At 40.5% G+C, this 22579-nt stretch overlaps 1 protein-coding gene across 1 annotated transcript; it reads left to right on the forward strand.

Annotated features, from left to right (window-relative positions):
* Window positions 1-24: 24 nt before the first annotated feature.
* On the forward strand, window positions 25-15624 carry FEM1B (fem-1 homolog B). Its single transcript, XM_004758610.3, has 2 exons — window positions 25-935; window positions 9386-15624. Exons 1-2 carry the CDS (start codon window positions 688-690, stop codon window positions 11019-11021), a joined length of 1884 nt encoding a protein of 627 aa, XP_004758667.1. The 5' UTR covers window positions 25-687; the 3' UTR covers window positions 11022-15624.
* Window positions 15625-22579: the final 6955 nt, after the last annotated feature.

Raw genomic sequence — 22579 nt, forward strand, 5'->3', positions numbered from 1 at the left:
CCGCTCGCACCCTCCCCCTCCCGGCCCAGTCTGCGGAGGCGCGCCTTCCTGCCCGCCCCGAGTTCGGGGGCTGCTGCCGCGGAAGCGTTCCGTTTCGCTCCGGAGGCCCCCAGGCGTGGAGCTGCGAAGGCATCGTTAGCGTCTGGCGCTTCTGAGCTCTGGTGGGCGAGGATCTGCGTGTTTCCTCCAGCGGGGGAGGACGCACAGCGGAGGCGGAGGCCGAGGCAGTTTTGAGCCCTAGGCCCGGCCGCCGGGGACCGGGGAGACGCGCCCAGCATTCGCCATCCGGGGCGCGTGTGGTCCTCTTGGGACCTCGCCGGCGACCCGTAGCTCGGGCACGCGCCTGTCGCAGCCCGCAGGAAGGAGGGGGTCCGGCCTGAGGCCCGGGGCGGCGGCCGCCATGGAGATCGCCTCGGCCCAGGGCCGGCGCATGGGGCCTCGGGGGCGGCCCTGACCGCCCTCCTCCCTGCCCGGGCCGGGTCGCGGACGTGCCCCCTGCGGCGTTCGGCCACCTCTGCGTCTCCGCCCTCCCCGGGCCGCGCTGCTGCCTGGGCGCGGCGGCGGCGACGGCGCCCTGTTGAATGGGCTGTGAGGGCCCAGGTTGGAAGCGCTGGCGAACGCGGCCTCCGGGGGCGCAAGGCAGCAGCAGCGGTGGCGACCAAACGGGTGTTGGAGTTGGCGGCGGCCATGGAGGGCCTGGCTGGCTATGTATACAAGGCGGCCAGCGAGGGCAAGGTGTTGACCCTGGCCGCCTTGCTTCTCAACCGGTCTGAAAGCGACATCCGCTATCTGCTGGGCTATGTCAGCCAGCAGGGAGGGCAGCGCTCCACGCCCCTCATCATCGCAGCCCGCAATGGGCACGCCAAGGTGGTGCGTTTGCTGTTAGAACATTACCGGGTGCAGACTCAGCAGACTGGCACCGTCCGCTTCGACGGGTAGGTATATCCCAAGCCCCCTCCCACGAGCCCGGACCCACCACCTCACTGGTCCTTCCCTCCTTCACTCTCTCCCCACAGAGGTATCACTTCTTCCCTTTTGTGCATCCTCCTGCCGCATGAATGCCCGCTTCGTCTTCCAGTGCTAATGCTTCGTCCCGTGGTCTGCTGCCCATCCTCATCAGCCCCTACCCCTTATTCCCTATGTGGGTAAATAGCCGCACCCTATGTCTAGATACCTAATGGGTATTCTTCTTCACTAGAGAGTCCGTGTTACGAAGGAGGTGCTCCTTCCGAGGTTTCACCTTTATCGGTATTGGGGTTGTAAGCGAGATCAGAAATTAACGCGGTTAGCAATTAACATCGAAGACCTCTGTTTGATGAGTAATTTAGTCACCCAGTTTTTACTCCTTCAACTGAGTGGTCCCTTCAGACGGGTTGCGGGGGCCTTAATGTCAAAATAAGCCCCTAGAACTCCAGCCTCTTTGAGGGATTGTCAGGCAGCCAGACATCCCTAGACCTGATTCTGACACTTGCACATAGCTCGGGGTTGATAGGTTGGCTGCAAAAAATGGCCCTGGACCTGGTATAGAAGGTAATGGCATTGTTAATATATGTTATCTTGTGATATTGTGGGGAAACTTGATGGCTTATGTCATTTGAGGTAGGAAGTTCAAAAATTCATATTGTCATAGTTAAGATTGGTCTCTTAGGTTTAATTGTATATATTGCATAGGCATGAAAATGTTTAACACAGAACTATCAGGTTTGACATCTTCTTTGCTGTGCTGGATTATTATCAAGTGTTCTTCAGTTTACAAACTTCATCGATTGCATTTGTTTTTCTTGACTTTTATGCCAGTACATAAGCTATTCTAGCATTTTCTTCTGTTTGAGGTAGATGGGGTCCACACATAAAGATATGTATCTTTAGTTTTGGTGATTGAAAACTGCTTGGTTACAAACCTCATTGGAAAAGCACTTCTTGAAAATTAATAGAGCATTGTTGAATTTTGGTTCTTTTTTAGGTTTAAATAATAAAACAACGAGAGGAAGATATTTTTAGATGAGAGGAAAATATTTTAGAGCATTACATTTTAATGAAATGATAGCCCAAGTTGGTGGTTAATCTCTGGTACCACCTCCCTAGATATCAAGGAGATGGTCTTTTTCCTCTTGATTAAAGATGGCAACCTGATTCATGTTTGCTTTCCCTTCCCATGTTTGCTTTTGTGTCCATTCTGGAACTCCCTGCATTTCCACAGCCTTTCCTGTACCCAGACAAGGAGTGAGACAGAATGACCTCTGAATTTCAACAGCATTCCAGTTGTATAGGCACATGGATTCACTGAGATACGAATCTCAGTAACAGCTGCTAGAAACATCGCTGCTAAGGAGCTTGCTGAGGCCTTTTTGGATGAGGGGAGGATAGTGGTGGGGAAAAAAATTAGTTTCCTAAAGCATTGGAAAGGTTTTGCTTATTACTGTCTTTTTTACCGTCAGACAGAAAGGTTTTTTGAGATGGAATTAAAAGAACCTGAAATTAATGGAAATGATTAGAAATACAGCCTGCGTTCTGCACTGGGCAGTGAAATTAAAGGGTTCAGGAGGCAAACACTAACTCCTGCTGTTGTGCTGGGGGCTGTGTGGTAGGGATTGGGTATGCAAAGGTGAGTAACATACTGTTCCCAATGTGAAGGAAGACGTTTTAGCGGGGGAGACAAGAGAAATAGAGATGTAAGTGAGTAATTGCATGTAAGTGAGTAAATGCCATGCCATTTAGAATTTTAGAAGTCTGTTGGACTAGTGAGGGATATGGGAATGGGAAGTGCTCAGCGTTGCCTGGGGGAAACAGGGAAGGCTCCCCCTTTCCCATGCTTGAATTTGGGTCTTGAAGTGAAGAAGAGGGGCAACAGCAAGCATGGTGAACTTGGAGTGACAAGTGTTTGAGTGTGGTTGTAGGAAAGGATTCAAGCTGGGGAAATTAAGAAAGAGATTGTGGGTGGCTGGAGAGAGGTGGAGGCCAGATTTTGATGATCATTGTATAAAATATCAGGAGTTCCATGGGGGAGACTGCAATTGCAAACGGTTCAGTCATTCATGATTTTGGCTGAGCATCTTTTTTTGTTATGGATTATTACAATTATGAATATATTAGCTGCTGTGTAAGAGGAGTGGAGAATTTTATTTATTAAATGCCTGTGATGGGTCTAGCCCTATTATACCTTCTGTGGAGGATACAGAAAAAATGTAAGGTTTCTGCTTTTTTGAGGAGCTTGCCAATTAATTAACAAGCGAGAATTGAAGTTCATGGCCACCTTTATGCCCATTCAAACCACACTATTACTTTTCAGTTTATTCCAGTCATTTTGTCATTTCAGAACTAGATGGCAAATGTCATGATTTCACTTTGCACTCATTCCAGACATTGTGAAAATAGTCTGAATGAGGTGTTAACAGTATGCCCTCTCACCCCTTCGGGGCTGGCTTTTTGAGACTTATTTAGCAAAATCCCCCTTTATTTTTTTATTTTTATTTTATATATTTTTATTATTATTTTTTAATCCCCCTTTAGATTCCATCCGCTCTTGAGAACCATGGCCAGGTGGGAACTAACAGGTTCTCTGTGTGTGCTGATGTAGATTAGTGTTTCCTAGTATTTAGTCACTTGTGTACCATCTTCACAATTTTTTTTGTCAAAATTGTTTCTTATCCTTTTATTTGCCTGATATTTAAAAAAAGGTTTCACTTCTTAGTTCCATCCTAAGCAACAGTTACTTGTATATAGGTTTCATATAGTCTGTTTTGTGTGTGAGAGAGAAAGAGAGACATTAAAATAAATAGCTTATTTAAAATTTTGTGAAAGTCTATGTTCTGCCTAAAAATTTCTATACTATCTTAAGAAACTCAAGTGATTCGTAACCGATTCTCAGGAAGGAAGGGACTGCTTACCTAGGTCAAGCCCCATGGTGATATTTGAGCCCTTGTTCATATTTTTAAAAGTAATATTTGAGATCATTTTACTTATGGCTTAATATGTGAAGACTACTATTGACAGACAAGTGGGCAAGAAAAATTACTTGAGTAGAAATGAAAGAACCTTTAGTTGGAGAATGGGAAACTTAAGAATGTTAAAGAAATGGAACAGAACAAAGGTGAGGTGTCCTGTGACCATGGGCTAGAGTGCTGGCCCGAGTTCCTAGGGCCTGTCAGCTGAGTACCAGAGTTTGTTGGGGAACCTTTGTCCTAAAAGAAGTTTGCTGACAGGGATGGGAAGAACAGGACCTCTGGGAGTTCTGAGGCTTTTTGTTGAGTTCTCTCTTAAAGTTGGCACTACTACTAATACTTTTAATGTTTAGGTAGAGAACAGGCTTGAAGGCCACATCATCATTTGGTTTCATTTAAAACTCATTGCCATGCAGTATATATTTCAAAGAAACTATGTTTGGTCTAATAAACAATTTTAAGGACTTTGGTTTAAAAAAAGTGTTGATCATTTACATTTAATGAATTTTTATTTCCGTTTCAAATACTTGATCAGACATTTTTATTTTAAATTGGACCAGGAAATAGTTTCAGCTTAGTTTTGTGATCAGAAATGTTATCTTTTTTTTTTTTTTACGATTTTATTTATTTATTTGACAGAGATCACAAGTAAGGCAGAGAGGCAGGCAGAGAGAGAGCGGGGGAAGCAGCTCCCTTCTGAGCAGAGAGCCCCCATCCCAGGACCCTGGGATCATGACCTGAGCCCGAGGCAGAGGCTTAACCCACTGAGCCACCCAGGTGCCCGAAATGTTCTTTTATTGTAAAATGTTTCCATCATATGATGTGTACATTTTGTTTTAGGTGAATATCAGATTATAGTTTATTTTTATTTTATTATTTTTTAATGTAGTCTCTACCCCCACAACGTGGGACTCGAACTCACAACCCTGAGATCAAGATACACACACTCCACCTACTGAGCCAGACAGATGTCCTGCTTTCTTGATTTTTTTGTTTGTTGGTTGGTTTAAAGATTTTACTTGTTTAGAGAGAGTGCATAGGAGCTTGTGCTTGCGTGTGTGGTGTAAGGGCAAAGGGAGATGGGGAGACAGAGAATCATAAGCAGACCCTGCCCTGAGCCTGGAGCCACATGCAGGGCTCAATTTCACCACCCTGAGATGGAGCCCTGCGTCAGGCTCTCTGCTCAATGGAGAGCCCTCTCCCTCTGCCCAGCCCCTCCCCTGCTCGTTCTCTCACTCTCTTGCTCTATCTCAAATCTCTTAAAAAAAAAAAAAAAAAAGTCAGATTCTTAACCGACTGAGCCACCCGGGCACTCCCTGGTTTCTTGATTTTTTGAAATGAAATGCATTATAGAGAGTTTGGATTGCAATTTTGGAGTGAGTCTAGAAAGAACTTTGTTTTATAGTACTTCTCCCTTAGGGACTAAGTACATATTGCATTAATTTATCATATTTTTATTTTCTGTTATAAATGTGGTATGTTGTTTTGAGGAAGTCTGTGCTCATTATTTTAGCTGAAGCCTATGGACAAAGGACTGTCATAGATTTTAGGCTTATGATTCCCTTTAATTGTTTAAAGTTTTTGTTTAGATGTAGAAATTCAAAATTTGCTCAGGCTAATGTTTCTGAAGGACTAGTCTTTTTCTAATACATTCTGCAGTGAATATTTTTATCCTAAACTACTTAAAAATTTTAATTGCCTCAATAAAAATAGATAATTGAAATTTTCTTGAGGCTTCTGTTACATCACTCTATGGAAAAATGGAAACCATTAGGCTACACCACAAAAAGTATTAAACTGTTACAAAAACCAAGTGAAATATATATTTATAATTTAATTTTTACTCCTACATCATTAATTCTGGGACATTTGAGGTGAGAAAAATATTTTAATCACTTTTTGCTCTTTTTTTCATCTTTAAAATGGGGATCGTATTTATCTTTTATGGTTATTGTGAGAGTTAAAAATAATATATGTGAATTCCTATTTTAATGTAACATTTTCAAGTTTTACATAGTTTGGGTTCATGTATATAATAATTTCATATTTTTAAAGTGCAAGGAAACATTTAACCATGTAAGTGTAACTACATATTAACTATTTTTGATAGATTACTGTTAATTAGTTTGAAAAAATGCTTTTTATTTTTTGGAAAAAATGCCTTTTATATTGAAACTGAACAATGACATGTATTATGTTTCCTTAATACATAGAGTACTATGTACTAGAGTACTTTTGTGTTTTAATCTCATGTAAACTTTTAGTTATGTATCTGTGAAATGAGCATAATAATAGTATCTATCTCTGGGTTTTTGGGAGGAGGTTATTACGAGGATTAAATGAGATATATTGCATATTGATCCCTTAATACAATGAGTGCTTGGGACATTGAAGATACTTATTAGCTATTTGTGTTCCTTTAAACTGTTATTCTTTAATTATGTCTCATTTTTGTTTTTAATTATAACTTTTTATTTAAGGTGTAACATCTAGTAAGGTGCATACATTTTAAGTGTACCATGTGATAAAATTTTAATATGTTTAGCTATGTAAATACCTTCTAGATCAATATCCAGAAAGTTTTTGTCACTCAGAGTTTCTCTTATTCTCCTCAGTCAGTTCCTCTCCTTTCCCTTCTCAGAAGTAAGGATTACTCTGACTCTATCACCATAGATTGCCTATACTTGAACTTCTATAAAGGGAATTATACAATATGTTCTTTTCTTTCTGGCTTTTTTTTTTTTTTTTTTTTTTTTTTTTTTTGCTTAATACATTGTGAGATTCATTTGTGCAGTTGCATATATCAGTAGTTTTTTTTTATGCTTTGTGGCATTCCATTGTATGAATATACGGCAACTTACTTATCCTGTACACAGGTATTTAGTTGTTTCCAGTGTTTGACTCTTTTTTTTTTTTTTTTTAAAGATTTTGTTTATTTATTTGACAGACAGAGACCACAAGTAGGCAGAGAGGCAGGCAGAGAGAGAGGAGGAAGCAGGCTCTCTGCCAAGCAGAGAGCCCGATGTAGGGCTTGATCCCAGGACTCTGGGATCATGACCTGAGCCGAAGGCAGAGGCTTTAATCCACTGAGCCACCCAGGCGCCCCCAGTGTTTGACTCTTACGGGAAAAAAGCTGCTTTTTTATGTGTACGTCTTCACTGGTGGGTGTTTGCGTTCACTTCTTGTCACTATATGCCGAAGAGTGGAATTGCTGGGTCATGGGGTTGGTGTATGTTTAACTTGAATAGTTACTGCTAAACAGTTTTCCCGAAAGTGGTTCAAACAAATTACATTCCTACCAGCAGTGAGTTTGAGTTGCTTCACATCCTGGCCAGCACTTAGTATTGTCATGTCAGTCTTACTAATTTTAGTTATTCTAGTGCTTGTGTATTGGTAACTCATGATTTTAACTTGCTTTTCCCTTTCCAGTAGTTATCTTGAACATCTTTTCATATGTTTATGGTCACTTTTGTGAAATACATTTGTTTATTAGTCTTTTTTTTATTTGGGTTGTTTGCCTTTTTCTTACTGATTTGTCAAATACATTTAATGTAAATGTCTTCTCCCAGTGAGTGGATTGCATATTTACTTCCTTCTTAATATCTTGATGAATTGAAGCTCTTAATTTTAACGAAGTCCAGTAAATCATTTTTTTCTATGATTAGTGCTTTTTTTGCATTCCGTTTAAGAAATAGTCATTAACTCCAAAGTCATGAAGATAGTCTACTTTTTGTTTTTTTTTTTTTTTTAAGAAACTCTCATGGTTTTGCTTTTCATAAAGATCTATGCTACTTCCCTAATTTCTGTGCATAGTGTGCAGTTTGATGAGGAATTTCCCTAAATATCCACCCATGTAGCCACAACCCAGATCAAGATTTAGGACATTTCTGATAGCTTTAAGACTCTTCCTAGTTAGTCCTGCACCCTCTCCCCTAGGTAACTCCCTCTGTAGGTACTTGTTAGTGAGCAGGCTTTTGTGGTCATTTGGTGCCATTATTTGAAATGGAAGAATTAACTGGGTCTTTTGTTTTCAGCAGAAACAACAGACAAGTGGTATTTTGGGAATGTTGTTAGTTGGGGCAGGGGATTATATATACTCTTTCACTTGATGGGCAATATAGTTTGACCTGTGTTAAAACATTAGGTTGTATAGTGAGAAGCTCAGCAGTGAGGTTTTTGGTATAAATACTTAGTAGTGCTAGTAAATACTGCTTTTGATTGACCTTTTCTCTTAACACTTGTAAATATACTTATTTTAGTGGTTCAAGTACAGTATATCTAAGTATGTGCGGCAAAAGTCTACTTTTTAGGTCTGATGGTCAGTAACAGGATAAAGAGTTGAAAAATTGAGCTTGGGGAAAATGGAAGGTAGAAAGATGGGAAAGATTGGCCTCCTAGCAAGTGTCTAATTCTATTATAAGAACCTAGCACGCATCAGACAATAGGTGGTGACTATGAAGCCACAAAGTGCAGATATGGGCGGAATGTCAGGGAAGAGGCCCACTGGTTTTAGGAAAGTGCTGATTGTTTCTTGCTGTTAGCATTTCCCCCAGTGGTTTAGTTGAGGAACATACCCATAATACATACACACACACACACACACACACACACACACGTATTTTTAAGACCTTTAAATTGGAGTAGAATGGATGGAGAAAAATGCACTAATTGAAAGCATTTATAAGTTTCACAAAGTGAATGTATTTGTTTACTAAAGTTCCCTTTGTGCTTCCTCCCACAATCTCTCCCCTAAAATAAAGTATTCTGATTTCAATACCACAGATAGGTGTATAAATGTAGTAATATAATATGTACTGTGTTCGGTTGACTTCTTTTGCTCAGCACCATGTTTATGTGATTGTTCTGTATTACATGGAACAGGGATTTTTTTTGCATTCTCATTGCTGTAGTAGAAGTATATTTGATGAGCTTAGATAATCCTAGGGGGCAATTATCTGCTTAAATATTTTTTTCCCTAAAGCAGTTTCTAACACAGTGTTACTGTAGGGACTGGGGTAGCTTTCTTACTGACCTATTGAGAGAAACTGTGGTACCTGGGGGATACTGGGAAGTAGTAACAGGTTTTTCCTTAATAGCCAGTGCATGACCTTGGTGGTAAAGAAGTTATGAACCTCCTTGCATTTCTTCTGTGTTTTCTGAAATGTATTTACTTTTGCTAGTAGAAAGTTTGTGATTTTTTTTTTTTTTTTTAGAATTATATACTTTAGCAGTAACAGTAATAGTTAAGGTTTGTTGAGCTTCTGTTAGAAGTATAGTGCAGAGTGCTTTACTTAAGTTACCTGATTTTGTTTTTACCCAAACTAATGTTGTATTCATGTTCCACAGATTGAGGTTTCAGTCAGTGCAAACGAATCCATTCTTTACACTTATGTTAGAACGTGTGTGGCCTGTGTTTTCTGACCCTTTGCTCTTTTCACGAATAGGTATGTCATTGACGGTGCCACCGCTCTTTGGTGTGCAGCAGGAGCCGGACATTTTGAAGTTGTTAAACTTCTAGTCAGCCATGGAGCCAATGTGAACCACACCACAGTGACTAACTCGACCCCGCTGCGGGCAGCGTGCTTTGATGGTAGACTGGACATTGTGAAATACTTGGTTGAAAATAATGCCAACATCAGCATCGCCAACAAGTACGACAACACCTGCCTGATGATTGCAGCATATAAGGGACACACGGATGTGGTCAGGTACCTTTTAGAACAGCGTGCTGATCCCAATGCTAAAGCACATTGTGGAGCCACAGCGCTGCACTTCGCAGCTGAAGCCGGGCACATAGATATTGTGAAGGAGCTGATAAAATGGCGTGCTGCTATAGTAGTGAACGGCCACGGGATGACACCCTTAAAAGTAGCTGCCGAAAGCTGTAAAGCTGATGTTGTCGAACTGTTGCTCTCTCATGCTGATTGTGACCGAAGAAGTCGGATTGAAGCTTTGGAACTCTTGGGTGCCTCCTTTGCAAATGACCGCGAGAACTATGACATCATGAAGACGTACCACTATTTATATTTAGCCATGCTGGAGAGGTTTCAGGATGGTGATAACATTCTGGAGAAAGAGGTTCTCCCACCGATCCACGCTTATGGGAATAGAACTGAATGTAGAAATCCTCAGGAACTGGAATCCATTCGGCAAGACAGAGATGCTCTTCATATGGAAGGCCTTATAGTTCGGGAACGGATTTTAGGTGCTGACAATATTGATGTTTCCCATCCCATCATTTACAGGGGAGCTGTTTATGCGGATAACATGGAATTCGAACAGTGTATCAAGTTGTGGCTGCATGCCCTGCACCTGAGACAGAAAGGGAACAGGAATACCCACAAGGATCTTCTTCGATTTGCTCAAGTTTTTTCACAGATGATACATTTGAATGAAACTGTGAAGGCCCCAGACATAGAATGTGTTTTGAGATGCAGTGTTTTGGAAATAGAGCAGAGTATGAACAGAGTAAAAAATATTCCAGATGCTGATGTCCACAATGCTATGGACAATTATGAATGTAATCTCTATACTTTTCTGTATTTAGTGTGCATCTCCACCAAAACACAGTGCAGTGAAGAAGATCAGTGCAAAATTAATAAGCAGATCTACAACCTGATTCACCTTGATCCCAGAACTCGGGAAGGTTTCACCTTGTTGCATCTAGCCGTCAACTCGAATACCCCGGTTGATGATTTCCACACCAATGATGTCTGCAGCTTTCCCAATGCACTCGTCACAAAGCTGCTGCTGGACTGTGGTGCTGAGGTGAATGCTGTAGACAATGAGGGGAACAGTGCCCTCCACATTATCGTTCAGTACAACAGGCCCATCAGTGATTTTTTAACCTTGCACTCTATCATCATTAGCCTGGTTGAAGCTGGCGCTCACACTGACATGACAAATAAACAGAATAAGACTCCACTAGACAAAAGTACCACTGGGGTATCTGAAATACTACTTAAAACTCAAATGAAGATGAGTCTCAAGTGCCTGGCTGCCCGAGCAGTTCGGGCTAATGACATTAACTACCAAGATCAGATCCCCAGAACTCTTGAAGAGTTTGTTGGATTTCATTAAGTGACTGGATATGTAAAATCGTTTAATGTGGTGCTAAAAAGTAAAGGACTTTAATCACAGACAATAGAATTATGTGTTCATAAATTCTACTTTTCTTTCCACTACCTTCCTCCCTCCCCATCCATCCTTAGTTCTGTATTTGGTCTTTCTGCCTCATAACGGTTATTGATTTCAAATACACTTTAAACAAAGCCACATTGTTTAGGTGTAACTATAAGGTATCTGAATATTGGTCACTTAACTTTTCTTTTTTCTTTGTTTGTGTCTTTTTTTAATTGAAGTATAATTGAGATATTTAGTTTCAGGTATACAACATAATGATTCAACATTTGTATTTTTTTTTTTAAGGAATGAGTATAAAATATTTTGTTTATGTTACAAGGGACATTTATGATTTGAAGTTGATAATGTTTTAAAAAACTGCCTACAAAAGTATTTCTGTTAAGCCTGTGTCAGCGTGTTATCCTTGCAGCAGTTTTGAGGATCTCATGAAGAAAAACAACTAAAAAGGACCATTAAGAGTAACGGGATACCTAGGTGTTCTGCACGTGCCAAACTGCTGTAGGTAGTCTTCGCTCTTCCAATATTTATGTGGAGTGATACAACACATGATAACATCAGGAGGATTTCAAAAAATATAGCTGCAGCTTAATCTGAAAATGTGCTAATTTAACAATAGTTACACATTTAAAATTTCAGTATATGTGCTGCCGAAGCGAGCACTACACATTTAAAATTTCAATCCATTGAAATTGTTGCATTATGCTGAGTGGTATATACAAAGTAGTAATAATCTTAAAGCAATGTTTCAGAGAATACTGATGGACTACTTGCCTTTAGGCTTAAATTCTAAAATTCTTTGAAGTCTGTTTTAATGTAATTTCTCTAAATTGCAGCAATCTGCATTTGACTCAGCTCACAGACATGTAAAAATTATGAATGCTATGTTTTCTTATGAAACAAATTGTTATAATATAGTTACACATTCTGTTTTTGTCCCTTTCTCCCTTTCCTCCTGTGTGGTCTCTTAAAATTTGGAAACTGCTTTTCCAGAGGGCATTGTTTGTGTGCCCCCCCAATAAGGTGTTTATGACAGATGAAAAGGAACCCAAGATATTTGTGATTTTTTTTTTTCACTTTCTCTACTTTGTCCCTTATAACTAGTAGGAGAATCGCTAGTGTGGTATAGGAAATTAAATGGTTTTGATGATAAGAATAATTTGCAATGCTCTTTTGAAAGGTGTTTCTGTGAGAGCTGTAAGTTTTTCAACCGCAAAATGTCACGGATTCTGATAGGCTATGCAGAGGTCTCTGTGTTTTTTTCTGTTCTGTTTAAATGGTAGCATTTTAACTGTCAGACTGAAAGTATTCTGTGATTATCTTTTAAGCATCACAGAAATTCAAGTAAAGGGTACACACCTATTGATGTTAAAAATGATAAAGTAAAATTAGCTATATCTGTATTTTTCTCTCTAGTGCCAAATGAATGCCTTAGCTACTCATAGTGCATGGTACTGTAAGTGAAGACCTGCAGCTTTTTTTTCTTTAATGAAAAGCATTATGATTGTGTAGTACCATCAGATATAAACTAAAAAAACAAACAGCCCTCCCCAACGTTTATGATTTCAGTGGTCATTTTATGTATGCATATTGTTTTGTGAAGTAGAAGAGAAGGATCGCAGTTGGATCAGTAGGAAATATAATGACCAAGCCAAAAGTATCACCTAGGGCCTTAAATAAAATAGATACCCCATGAAATGAAATAGTTTGAAGGGTGGGAGGAAATGGCAGGTGGGAAGCTTAAAAACTTTTCCCCCAGGAGTGCAAGATACTTTTCCAGCTACTGTAGTTACTCTTCATGTTCTTGCTTCAGCTGGGAATGTTTTGATAGTAAATTCTGTCATGGTAATGTATTTTTGTTTTCCTAACCTGAGGTTTTTACAAGGAGGGTTTTTAGGATGGTTTAAAGGGAGGTATTTGAGCCCTAATTTGAAAATTACAGGCCTTGCTCCTCTGGTATGAATCGAGGAAATACTGTACCTTGCTCTTGGCAACTCTCATGGCCTGAAAGAGAAAATGCATGGCCTCAAGGTGAGTGAATCCTGCCTTTTCCACAGCTTAGATCAGACCCTGTGTTTTTTAGACTTCAGGGCCTGCTTTGATAGCCTGAGGAGTGGCTCTGATACTTGGTATTCAGTTGGTTCCATTATTAATGTGTATGATTTTTAAACACCAAAACTTAAAATATCAGATAATGTTGCATGTTTTAAAAACCATTTCATCCCTTTGGCTATCCAGGACCAGCGCTACTTTAGGTATTGCTTATTTATAAAATGAGAATAATGATTATATGTACATATTCAGACATCAAAATTTAATGACAGTGTTTTTGAGAAGGGATGAATGCTGGAGAAAATAAAACTGCTGATTGAAATGCTGACAGAGTTGGAGAAAGAATTTGAAGACCGTGGAATAAACTATGAACTCTGCTAATGGTAACACATTTTTTTACTATAGTATAGTAGTACATTGTTCACTCTATTGCTAAGGATCTAAGTTTGTCTTGTAAAATAAGTCCAAGTATGTATTGTGAAACATCTGTATAAAACCATTCTTGAAACAAGTGATCTACATGCCTGTTTTTTATTTCTTTTGGTAGAATTATTTTAAATCTGTTTAGCCAAATCCTTCACAAGCTTAAGGGTTTTTTTTGTTTTGTGTCTGTGTGTGTGTGTGTTTTAAGGAAAATAAATCGGTAAGAAAGATAATCTGTATCTCCGCTCATTGAGAATTCTAGGCTCCATTTCCAGCCACTTTTGTCATTTCCAGTTTATTATTGGTAGAAATATGCTTCGGATTTTAAGTCTTCATTGAGGATACTGCAAATTCAGTCAAAACTTCTTTGTCTTGCTCAGTAATTGTCCTGCAAATTCGGCTGAGCTAGAGAGCTAGAGAGGCCCAGGTGAATGACGCCCTGGGCAAACCATGTGAGACTTGGGTGGGTTTTACACTTTCAGTGGAGTTGGTGAAATTGAACTCTTGAACTTAGGTAACTGTTTAACTCAAGGAATGGGCAACAAAGCCATCCCCACAATTGATCAAGAAGGGGGAAATCCTTGATGTAAGAACTCTGATACAACATAGGTTTTTTCAGTTTACCTAGTGCATGGCTCCAGCAGGCCACAGTCCAACTACCTTAAGGTTCTTTGCTGTGGGAACTGAAAACAAACCAACCAAAAAGCAAGCTTTGGTCTGACTTGTTTCTGGGAAGGTTTTTGTTTCATTATACTATAGTTGACTAATAACTGATAATCATTGAGAAACTTAGGTATGATAGCACTGTTTGAAGTGTGCATTTGGCAAGTGTTTTTAAAAAATTAAAATCCCAAGGGAACAACAGCACCTTGTCACCAGTCTCCACTGCAGTTTGAGGCAGCTGCTTTATGGATAAGACCATTTTGGATTATTCACGCGGAAGCATTTCTTTTTTGGAATGGGGCAGGGTGAGGCGTGAGTTGTCGGACCTCGGGTTACAGTTTGCTGGGTTTAGAAGCAACCAGTGATTGAACTAGTGAGTAGATGGATAAGAGTATATTAAAGGACTTGTTTTTATGGTAGATTTTCTGTAAAAATCTTAAATGTTCCTTTTTAGGCTAGCCAGATATATGTAGGTACAGATGACTATTCTGTTTTCCTCACTGAATATGCTGTAACATTAAAATGGATTAAAGAAAACAAAACTCGGCCTTTTGCTCTTAAGAAAAGTTACTAGTCCATAAGATGTTAAGCTGCGTGTTTACTCCTACTCTGAAAATGCACAGCTCTGCTCTGGATACCCTCCCTGGAAGGTAGAAAGCTCCTTGTTATGTATGGCACATCGCAGGGCTTTCTCCTACATTTCTGGCAGATTTGCCCAAACTCTCAGATGGGCTGGGTTGTATGTACAGCATCCCCTCTCCCAAATATGGGATCTGACCTAAACAAACTGATAGTGATGATAGATGTATTAATTTTTAAAACTGTAAAGTAAATGTGGTCTCTAGTCCTAGGTTTGTGGTGTGTTCATTTGTGTTAATGTGCAGGGAAGGGACATCGACTTGATGGTTAAGGGGAGCGTATCTTGATGTGTGTGCAGGGGTGAGTATTGCTAAATTATTAACAGCTTTTCATTTAGGGGTGAGTCATGTGATCAGTGGCCTAATCAGAAAAATGAAGGAGTGAAGATGCAAGCTTTGCCAAGTGATGAAGTAAACAAGGTTTTGTATCTGTTTTTTTATCAGGTGTTGTAAAATTTGTGCATGGCTTTTTTTGGTTGTGGCTTATTAGTAATTGGTAGAGGAGAAAAGATGAGGAAAACCCCCTCAGCTTTGCTAACCAGTCTTTTCAGAGTTACATAGTTGGGGAGTAAAATCCGACTGGCCCTAATGTGTTGAAAAGATCCTATCCTCTATAATATTCACCCCATCCTGTAATCCTCTGTGTAGAAAAACAACATTGTTGTATTCTAGTAATTCCCTGTGATTTATAACAAACCAGTGATGTCATTCTATTGTGCACTTTTGTCAAACCATTTACGTGACTTTAATAAACATAGTAAACTTGCTGACTGCGCCAGAGGTCTGTTAGTGATTTATATATATTGCATGACATTTTTTATTTGAGTTTGACATGTAGAATCATTTTTAATTTCGTGGCAATTGATAGTCCTAATAGCCCAGCTAATTTGAAGCTTAACAATATTGCTGTGTAAAAGGAAAAAAAAATGGTGTTTGTGTTCAGTAAATGTTTGAAAAAAAAAAAAACAAAAACCTGCCTTGAAGTTTGTGTCTTTATTGTTCAGTGTGTCTCAGTGGAGATGATCTTTTGTTGAGTGCATTTAAAAAAGAGTTGTCAAAGTTATATGTGCCTAGGGAAGAATTCAGCTAGTAAAGAAAAATTCAGATAGTAAAAAACAAAAAACTCCAGTGCCTTCTCCATCTCTACCTGCCTCCCATTTAGACTCTTAAGAGGGCAGTCACTGTTTACTAGATTTTTAAAATAGCTTCCCAGAATTTTTCTGTGCATATATGTATTTTTTCTCTTCATTTATTAAAAATGCAAATGGGCTTTTTCCTACTCTCTTCTGCATCTTGTGTTTTTCATTTAATACATCTTGGACTTCTTCGTATGGGGATGGTTGTTTCTTCTTTTATTTACTTTTTAAAAAATCATTTATTTATTTGACAGAGAGAGAGACAACAAGAGAAGGAACACAAGCAGGGGGAATGGTAGAGGGAGAAGCAGGCTTCCTGCTGAGCCAGGAGCTGGATGGGGGGGCTCAGCCGAAGGGCTGAGCCATCCAGGTGCCCTGGTTTTTTCTTTAAATATCTTTAAATAGATTTAATTCTGAGTGGGTTTAGCATTTATTTAACCAGACCTTGTCGTGGACTTCTAGGTTTTCATTTTATTGATATTCCAAATAATGCTTCAGTGAACATCCTTATATTCTATATTCCTAGAACAAATTCATTCCTGGAATTTATGGTTTGGTGGCTGAGTATTTAAAATTTTGATAGAAGTCATTAAATTTGTCTTCCATCTACCTACACTATTATTGACATCAGATTTTACCTAATCACATAGTTTTTGCCAAGGTGCTTAATGAAAAACAGCATTTCATGGTTTTTATTAGTGTTCTTTTATTCCGAATGAGGTTGACACTTTTTTTTTTTTTTAAAGATTTTATTTATTAGAGTGAGTGTAAGCTGCTGGTACAAGAGCGGAGGAGGGGAAGGAGAAGCAGGCACCCTACTGGGAGCTTGATGTGGGCCGGGTCTGGGACCCTGGGTTCATGGCCCGAGCCCAAGACAGATGCCCAACGGACTGAGCCACCCAGGTGCCCAACAGTTTCATATATATTTACTGACACATTTGTATTTCTTTTTTTGATTTGTGGTCTATTTCTTACTAGTTAGAAATTCTTTGGAAGTTTAAGGAAATTTTCTCTGTCATAAGTCACAGCTTTAGTTTATTTTTTGACTTTGAATATAGTAGTTTTATATTAGTTTACATTTTTATGTAGCCAAATTTATCATAATTTTTTAAAATGGAGTCAGTTTTGTATCTTGTCTCCACCCCAAAATCATAAATCTTTTGCCATTGTTTTCTTCTAATGCTTTTATGGCTTCTCCCATGTCTCTTCTCCCTTGTTTTGTCCTCTTCCTCCTCTTCTTTGGCTTTAGATAAAAATTTAGATAAAAATTTTTTTTTTTAAACCAGATTTCTAAATTTTTAAACCAGATTTCCATAGTGTAAGTGGATCTTTTTCTGTTTTGGTTTTTGTTTTGTTTTGTTTTCTGTTCTGTTGATCTGGCTGAGTGATGGAGCTCTGGGGATTATTGTCAAGGCTCTATAACTTACTAGCTCTGTGGCCTTGGGCAAGTTACTTTTCTATCCAAGCTTTAGTTTCTGTAAATTGGGACGATAATACTTAACTTGGACTGTGATGAGCAAATGAGATACTTACTCAAAGTCCCTGACACATAGCAGTGAGATGCTTGCTAAATGTTAAGTATTAATGCTAGTGGTGCTAATATGTCTTCATTTGCCTTCTTTGGCAGAGGGGATGTAATTATTTTATTTGTGTGTGGTTTTTTTTGCCAGAAGAATTTTGGTGTCCTGTTTTGTTGAAAGATGATTTTGTTTATCATTGAGTTTAATAGATTAAGTTAGGGAGACTGTCTTTATAAATCTGCGCCTTTTTATCTGAAGGAAAGATAGTCCCATTTAGTGAAGTCTTACATCTCTTAGAGACTTTTTTCAAGCCTTTTTTTTTTAATGAAGTTCTTACAGATATCTTCCTTTTATTATTACATTCTTTGTTTATATTGTGGATAGGAGGTTTTTTTTTTTTTTTCCATTACATATGCTTCTAAATGTTAATGTTTTTACATAGGCATTTTAATGGATTTGCCTTTTCTTGATAAATGAAATTTTTCATTTGCTTCTTTTGGATCTCCCAGATATACATCATTTAAAAGTAATGATTATTTTGCCTTCCCATTTCAGTATTCATATTCTGTATTTCTTTCATTTGCCTAATTAACGTTGGTTAAGGTTACCCCCGGAGTATTATCATATGGTGGTATTAGAGAACATCTTCCACACATGTTTTCAAATTTCGATTTAGTGTAGCCTTCCCGTCCCTTTATAGATACCCGAGAACACCCTTTAGTCCAAGTCTCTTTACAGCTGAGGTTGTAGACCTGGAAAGAAGTGACTTGTCCATTCAGGGTCACACAAGGATTGAATGTTAGAGCCCAGGGTAAGCTGTGTCTTGACCCAGTGAGCAGAGCTCTTTGACTAACAGACTGTCAGGCTGGTACAAACAAAGCTCCCCTAGCATCTCTGCCAGGTGTGTGCCTGGCTGCAACATCCAGCTGGGCTCTGGAAATCCAGACCAATTCCAAACTTTTTTCCCCCTGTGTTTGAAGTAACATCTGCTCTATTAAATTAACAGATGACCAGACAAAAGAAAATACTGGTAGTAATATATTTAATCAGATGCTTGATGTAGAAAATGTCAGTATGAGAAGCACATTTCAGGTAGTTCATAAAGACTTGGCATGTTGGCAGGCTTAGACAGAATTTTCTACTCTAATTTCCCTGTGCTTTGTACATTTGGTGTGCTTGGTCTGTCCTGAGAGCAGAACTGGGGTTGTGTTCCTGCCTCGAACAGAAGCACCATTCCATGGATGTGCATACCAAAATAAGAAAGATGATCAAGCTTGTCATCTCGCCAGTTGCCTCTATCTGAAGCCTGATTTTCTGTTTTTCATCAGATTTTTAACTTTAATTTCCCAAACAAAAGTTTATGATGTTACCTTCAGACTCTGGCTTAGGCCATTTACTGAAAACATTTCAGAAAACATCATTGGATTGTTGCTTGTCATTTTTGTACATCGTACCAGGGAGATGAGGACAAAGAATGTACACAACGTATTAGAAAGGATGAATCCATTAAAGAATGGTGACCCTTTTTAAGAAAAAAAAAAAAATGTTCTGCTCATACCCTACTTTGAACCTTGGGAGTGGTGTCCCCTTTTTAAAGAACATGTTCTGCTCATACCCTACTTTGAATCTTGTGAGTTTGCTAGGTTCATTTTAGTCTGTATCTTACTGAAAAGTTTCAGAACCCTAGTGCCCGGCTTCTAACCCTCTTTCCACACTTAACCAGCAAAGCTCCTCCGTCCCTGTTTCAGTTTCTGTTTGGAACATGGTGTCCTACTTTAGTGTGATGTCAAAGCTAATGGAATAGATAGTGACACAGCAGCACTGGCATAGTTTCAATGTGGTCAGTTAAGCTGAACTGCCCTTTGCACGGAGCCTAGCTGATGTTAATACTAACATTAGGATAATTTGTGGGGATTTAAAAAAAACAGAAGTCGTGCAGAATAAAGGACTGACGTGATATTAACTGGAGGTAAAAACGGGCCAATGTGGCAGTGACTGAAAACAGGAGACCACTCACCACTAATGGCTATATTAAGTTAAGCCACCCAAGACATATCTTGTGGTGGAGAGACCTGGCCACTTTATCGTCTGGGGTGAGATGTGGTCGGAGTGAGTCATGCTGGAAAAGGAGCATGAGCAAGCTGGCCATTTCTCTTACAGGGTGCAGAGCATCTTGGGACTTGGAGCCACAGGGACTGACGCTAAAACCTCCTGAGTGCTGACGGAGATAGCAGCTTGTCTTTTAAAGACCTCTAGGAAAAGTCACTTCCATACCTTCTGTCCGAAGCTCTTCATATTGATTCTCCCTCTCTGTTGTGTTTGGGTTAGCACATTGCCCCTCCTACCTGATAGCTGTCTTGTTAAAAAATACCTGCTTCCTTAACGAAAAGGAAAACCCGGAATCTCCATTCTTTGTGCTGGAAGGACACCCCTGGAGGGTTTTTGCTGATGACCACTGCCACCGAGATCCAAGGGCAGCTAAGAAAGGCTACACGTTTCAAGGAACTGACGTGGAAGTCTAGACTTAAGAGAATATCATGGCTTCAGATTGCTGGTTCTATAAACTGAATGTGCTTAGAATTACCTCACAGAAATTGGATTTGTGAGGTCTGGAGTGAAATGTAGACTGTGGTTCTGATCTGGGCAGCTCTGGGATCCCACTTTGAGACGCTCAACTTGGGATAGATCATGTGTTCTAAGAGTCACACTGTCCTGCCCACTTACATGCCCACACCATCTAATGCCAGAAAGAAGCCCTGCCCTCGCCTGGATTTCTTTCCCGAGCTCAGCTGGCTGGATCTGAGGGATCCAGAACTGATATCCACTTCCCTGCAGAGCACTGGGTGCTGATGGCACAGGGCTTGGCTTGAGGACTCTCTTGAGTCCATCCAAGGCCCGCCCCTCAATTTCTGGATCTTTTCTGAGAGCCCCCATCCCACCTGGGGTTTCACCATGTTAGAACAGCAGGGAAACCTCACAGAACATCTCGAATGATTCATTTCATAACTCCTATCTTTTTCCTCTATGAGATGGTGAGCCTAGAATTTAGGAAACCCACACAATCCACCAATTTCTAACACCATCGTCTGTTGGTATTTGGTTTATAAGACCCAGACCTTGCCCCATGTGTTTTTCGGCCATGTGATTGTTTGCTATAGACTTGCTTAAGCAAGTATCACGGATTGCCTGAAAGTCAAATCGGCTTGTTTAGAGTAAGGCCTAGGATTACTGGTAATGCTTTTAAGAAGACTGAACCCTTTTTAAGTTGGCTGCACTTCAGGTTAACACTCTGATTTCAACGCTAAGCTCCATCAGAAAAAATTATTCTTAACTATAGAATAGAGCATTGCTAATAATATCCATCTGTGAACCATGATAAGAATTTTATGTTGATTTGAAGTTGCATTTGGGGTGCTTGCCACTAAATGCCGAAATTGCTTCATCTCTCCTCCAGACAATAGCAAATGTGTTCAGCTTCTCCAGGAGTTCCCCTGGGCCTCTGGAGACCCAGGAGAACCAAGTGAAATCTGCAGCAGATCCCACCCCGGAGACTTGCTGGAACAAGAAGTTCTTCCCAACTCCAGGCTGGGATCAGGCTAACTTGAACATTAGAACGACAGCATAGTTCTTACTACTCGTAATGGAAGGTCACCTGGATATGTTAACCCCTTACTTGTTTCCAAGCCTATATATGCCTGCCTCTTGACCTCGACTCTGCGCAATAGTCACAGGGGAGGGGGAGGACTCTGAAGCAAAGATGGCCCCTTCCGACCAATTAAATCTGAATCCCTGGGTGGGCCCTTGTGTAGGTATCTTTCCGAGCTCCTGGGCCTGAAGAACACTGCTCTAGAGGGAGCTTTGCTCCCTAGGAAATGCATCTTCTCTGTGGCCCTACCAGGCACTCTTTAAGGCCAATCTCAAACATTTATACCCCAGAGCAGATAAATTCCAAAAAGGAGAACTGATAAGAGAAAGAAGGCAGAGACGCTAGAGGAGGGCTTGAATTCCCTGAAGTTACAAGTTTCTGCCTTTTGATCATCCAGTTATTGCTATAGGGCTGGGGTGGGGCATGGACAGACCGAGGAGCCCTGGGGGTAAGGCTGCCTCTGAAGGCCCCGAGGTTGCCATATGGTCACTTCTGGGCTGCATCTGACCTGCAGATAACATTGCGTCTGGCCTGCAGTGTGGCTGCACAGAGCAGTTTTTAAAATGTGAATGCCAGTCCCTAAAAGGTTTCACATGAAGGCATTCTCAGAGTTGACAGTGCTTGACAGAAGGCGCGGCACTAAGTCCCATGACACACGTGTGTGTGCGGGTGCCTCGGGTTTCCTTTCATCAGGTGCTCCATTCACGGGAGTAAGACTCCAGGGAAACATGATTGCAAATGCGTCCTTCTGGCTTGGGGTTCACCATCTGAGTAAAAGTATTCCCATAGTTCCATCAGTGCCTTCTCCTTCCGTAAGACCCCTGAGGCTGGGCTAGAATGGCTGGCTTGAAAGAGAGCCATCCTGGGGTGAGTCTGGATTTTGCTGTGGAACCTAGGGCTATCTTTTAACTGCTCTGGTTCTGAGTGTCCTATCTATGGGGGAACAAGAGCCAATAATTTCTAAGGTTCCACTTCTGGCTTCTTGGGATTCTAGTAGCATAAGGTTAGAATGGAGACCACTTGGTTTAAGAGCAGTCTGTGTGTAAAGGTGGAGAAACTCTTAAGTCAGCGTGTCCGGTCAGCACTGAAATGCTAGCCTGGAGAAGTCTAGGAGACCAGGGAGGGGAAGGGCTGGAACTAAAGGCTAGAAGCTTGAACTATCCAAACAGGTGAAGATGGGCCTGGTGGTCTTGTGAGGGAGGAAGGGCTGCATCGCTGGAGGTGTTCATTGCAGATCAGGCGCCCATTTGGTGGGGAGGGTGTAGGGATGTAGGGAGCAAATGGGGGACAGGTCCCTTCTCAACATTTCGAGAGAATGGGAGAGCAGGAGGAGCCCCACATCTGTCTCCTTTCCTTCAGAGAAAAGAGGTTGGTTCCCCAGGATATGCCCTGCCCACAGAATGGGATGATAGCACCTTGG

This window comes from Mustela putorius, unplaced genomic scaffold (assembly GCF_011764305.1).
Source record: "Mustela putorius furo isolate JIRA1106 unplaced genomic scaffold, ASM1176430v1.1 tig00003896_pilon_pilon_pilon, whole genome shotgun sequence".
Lineage (NCBI taxonomy): Eukaryota > Metazoa > Chordata > Mammalia > Carnivora > Mustelidae > Mustela > Mustela putorius.

Coding starts and splice junctions, on each gene's coding strand:
- FEM1B (XM_004758610.3), top strand. CDS start 688: ATGGAGGGCCTGGCTGGCTATGTATACAAGGCGGCCAGCGAGGGCAAG. Junction 936..9,385: donor GGCACCGTCCGCTTCGACGG/GTAGGTATATCC, acceptor TTTCACGAATAG/GTATGTCATTGACGGTGCCA.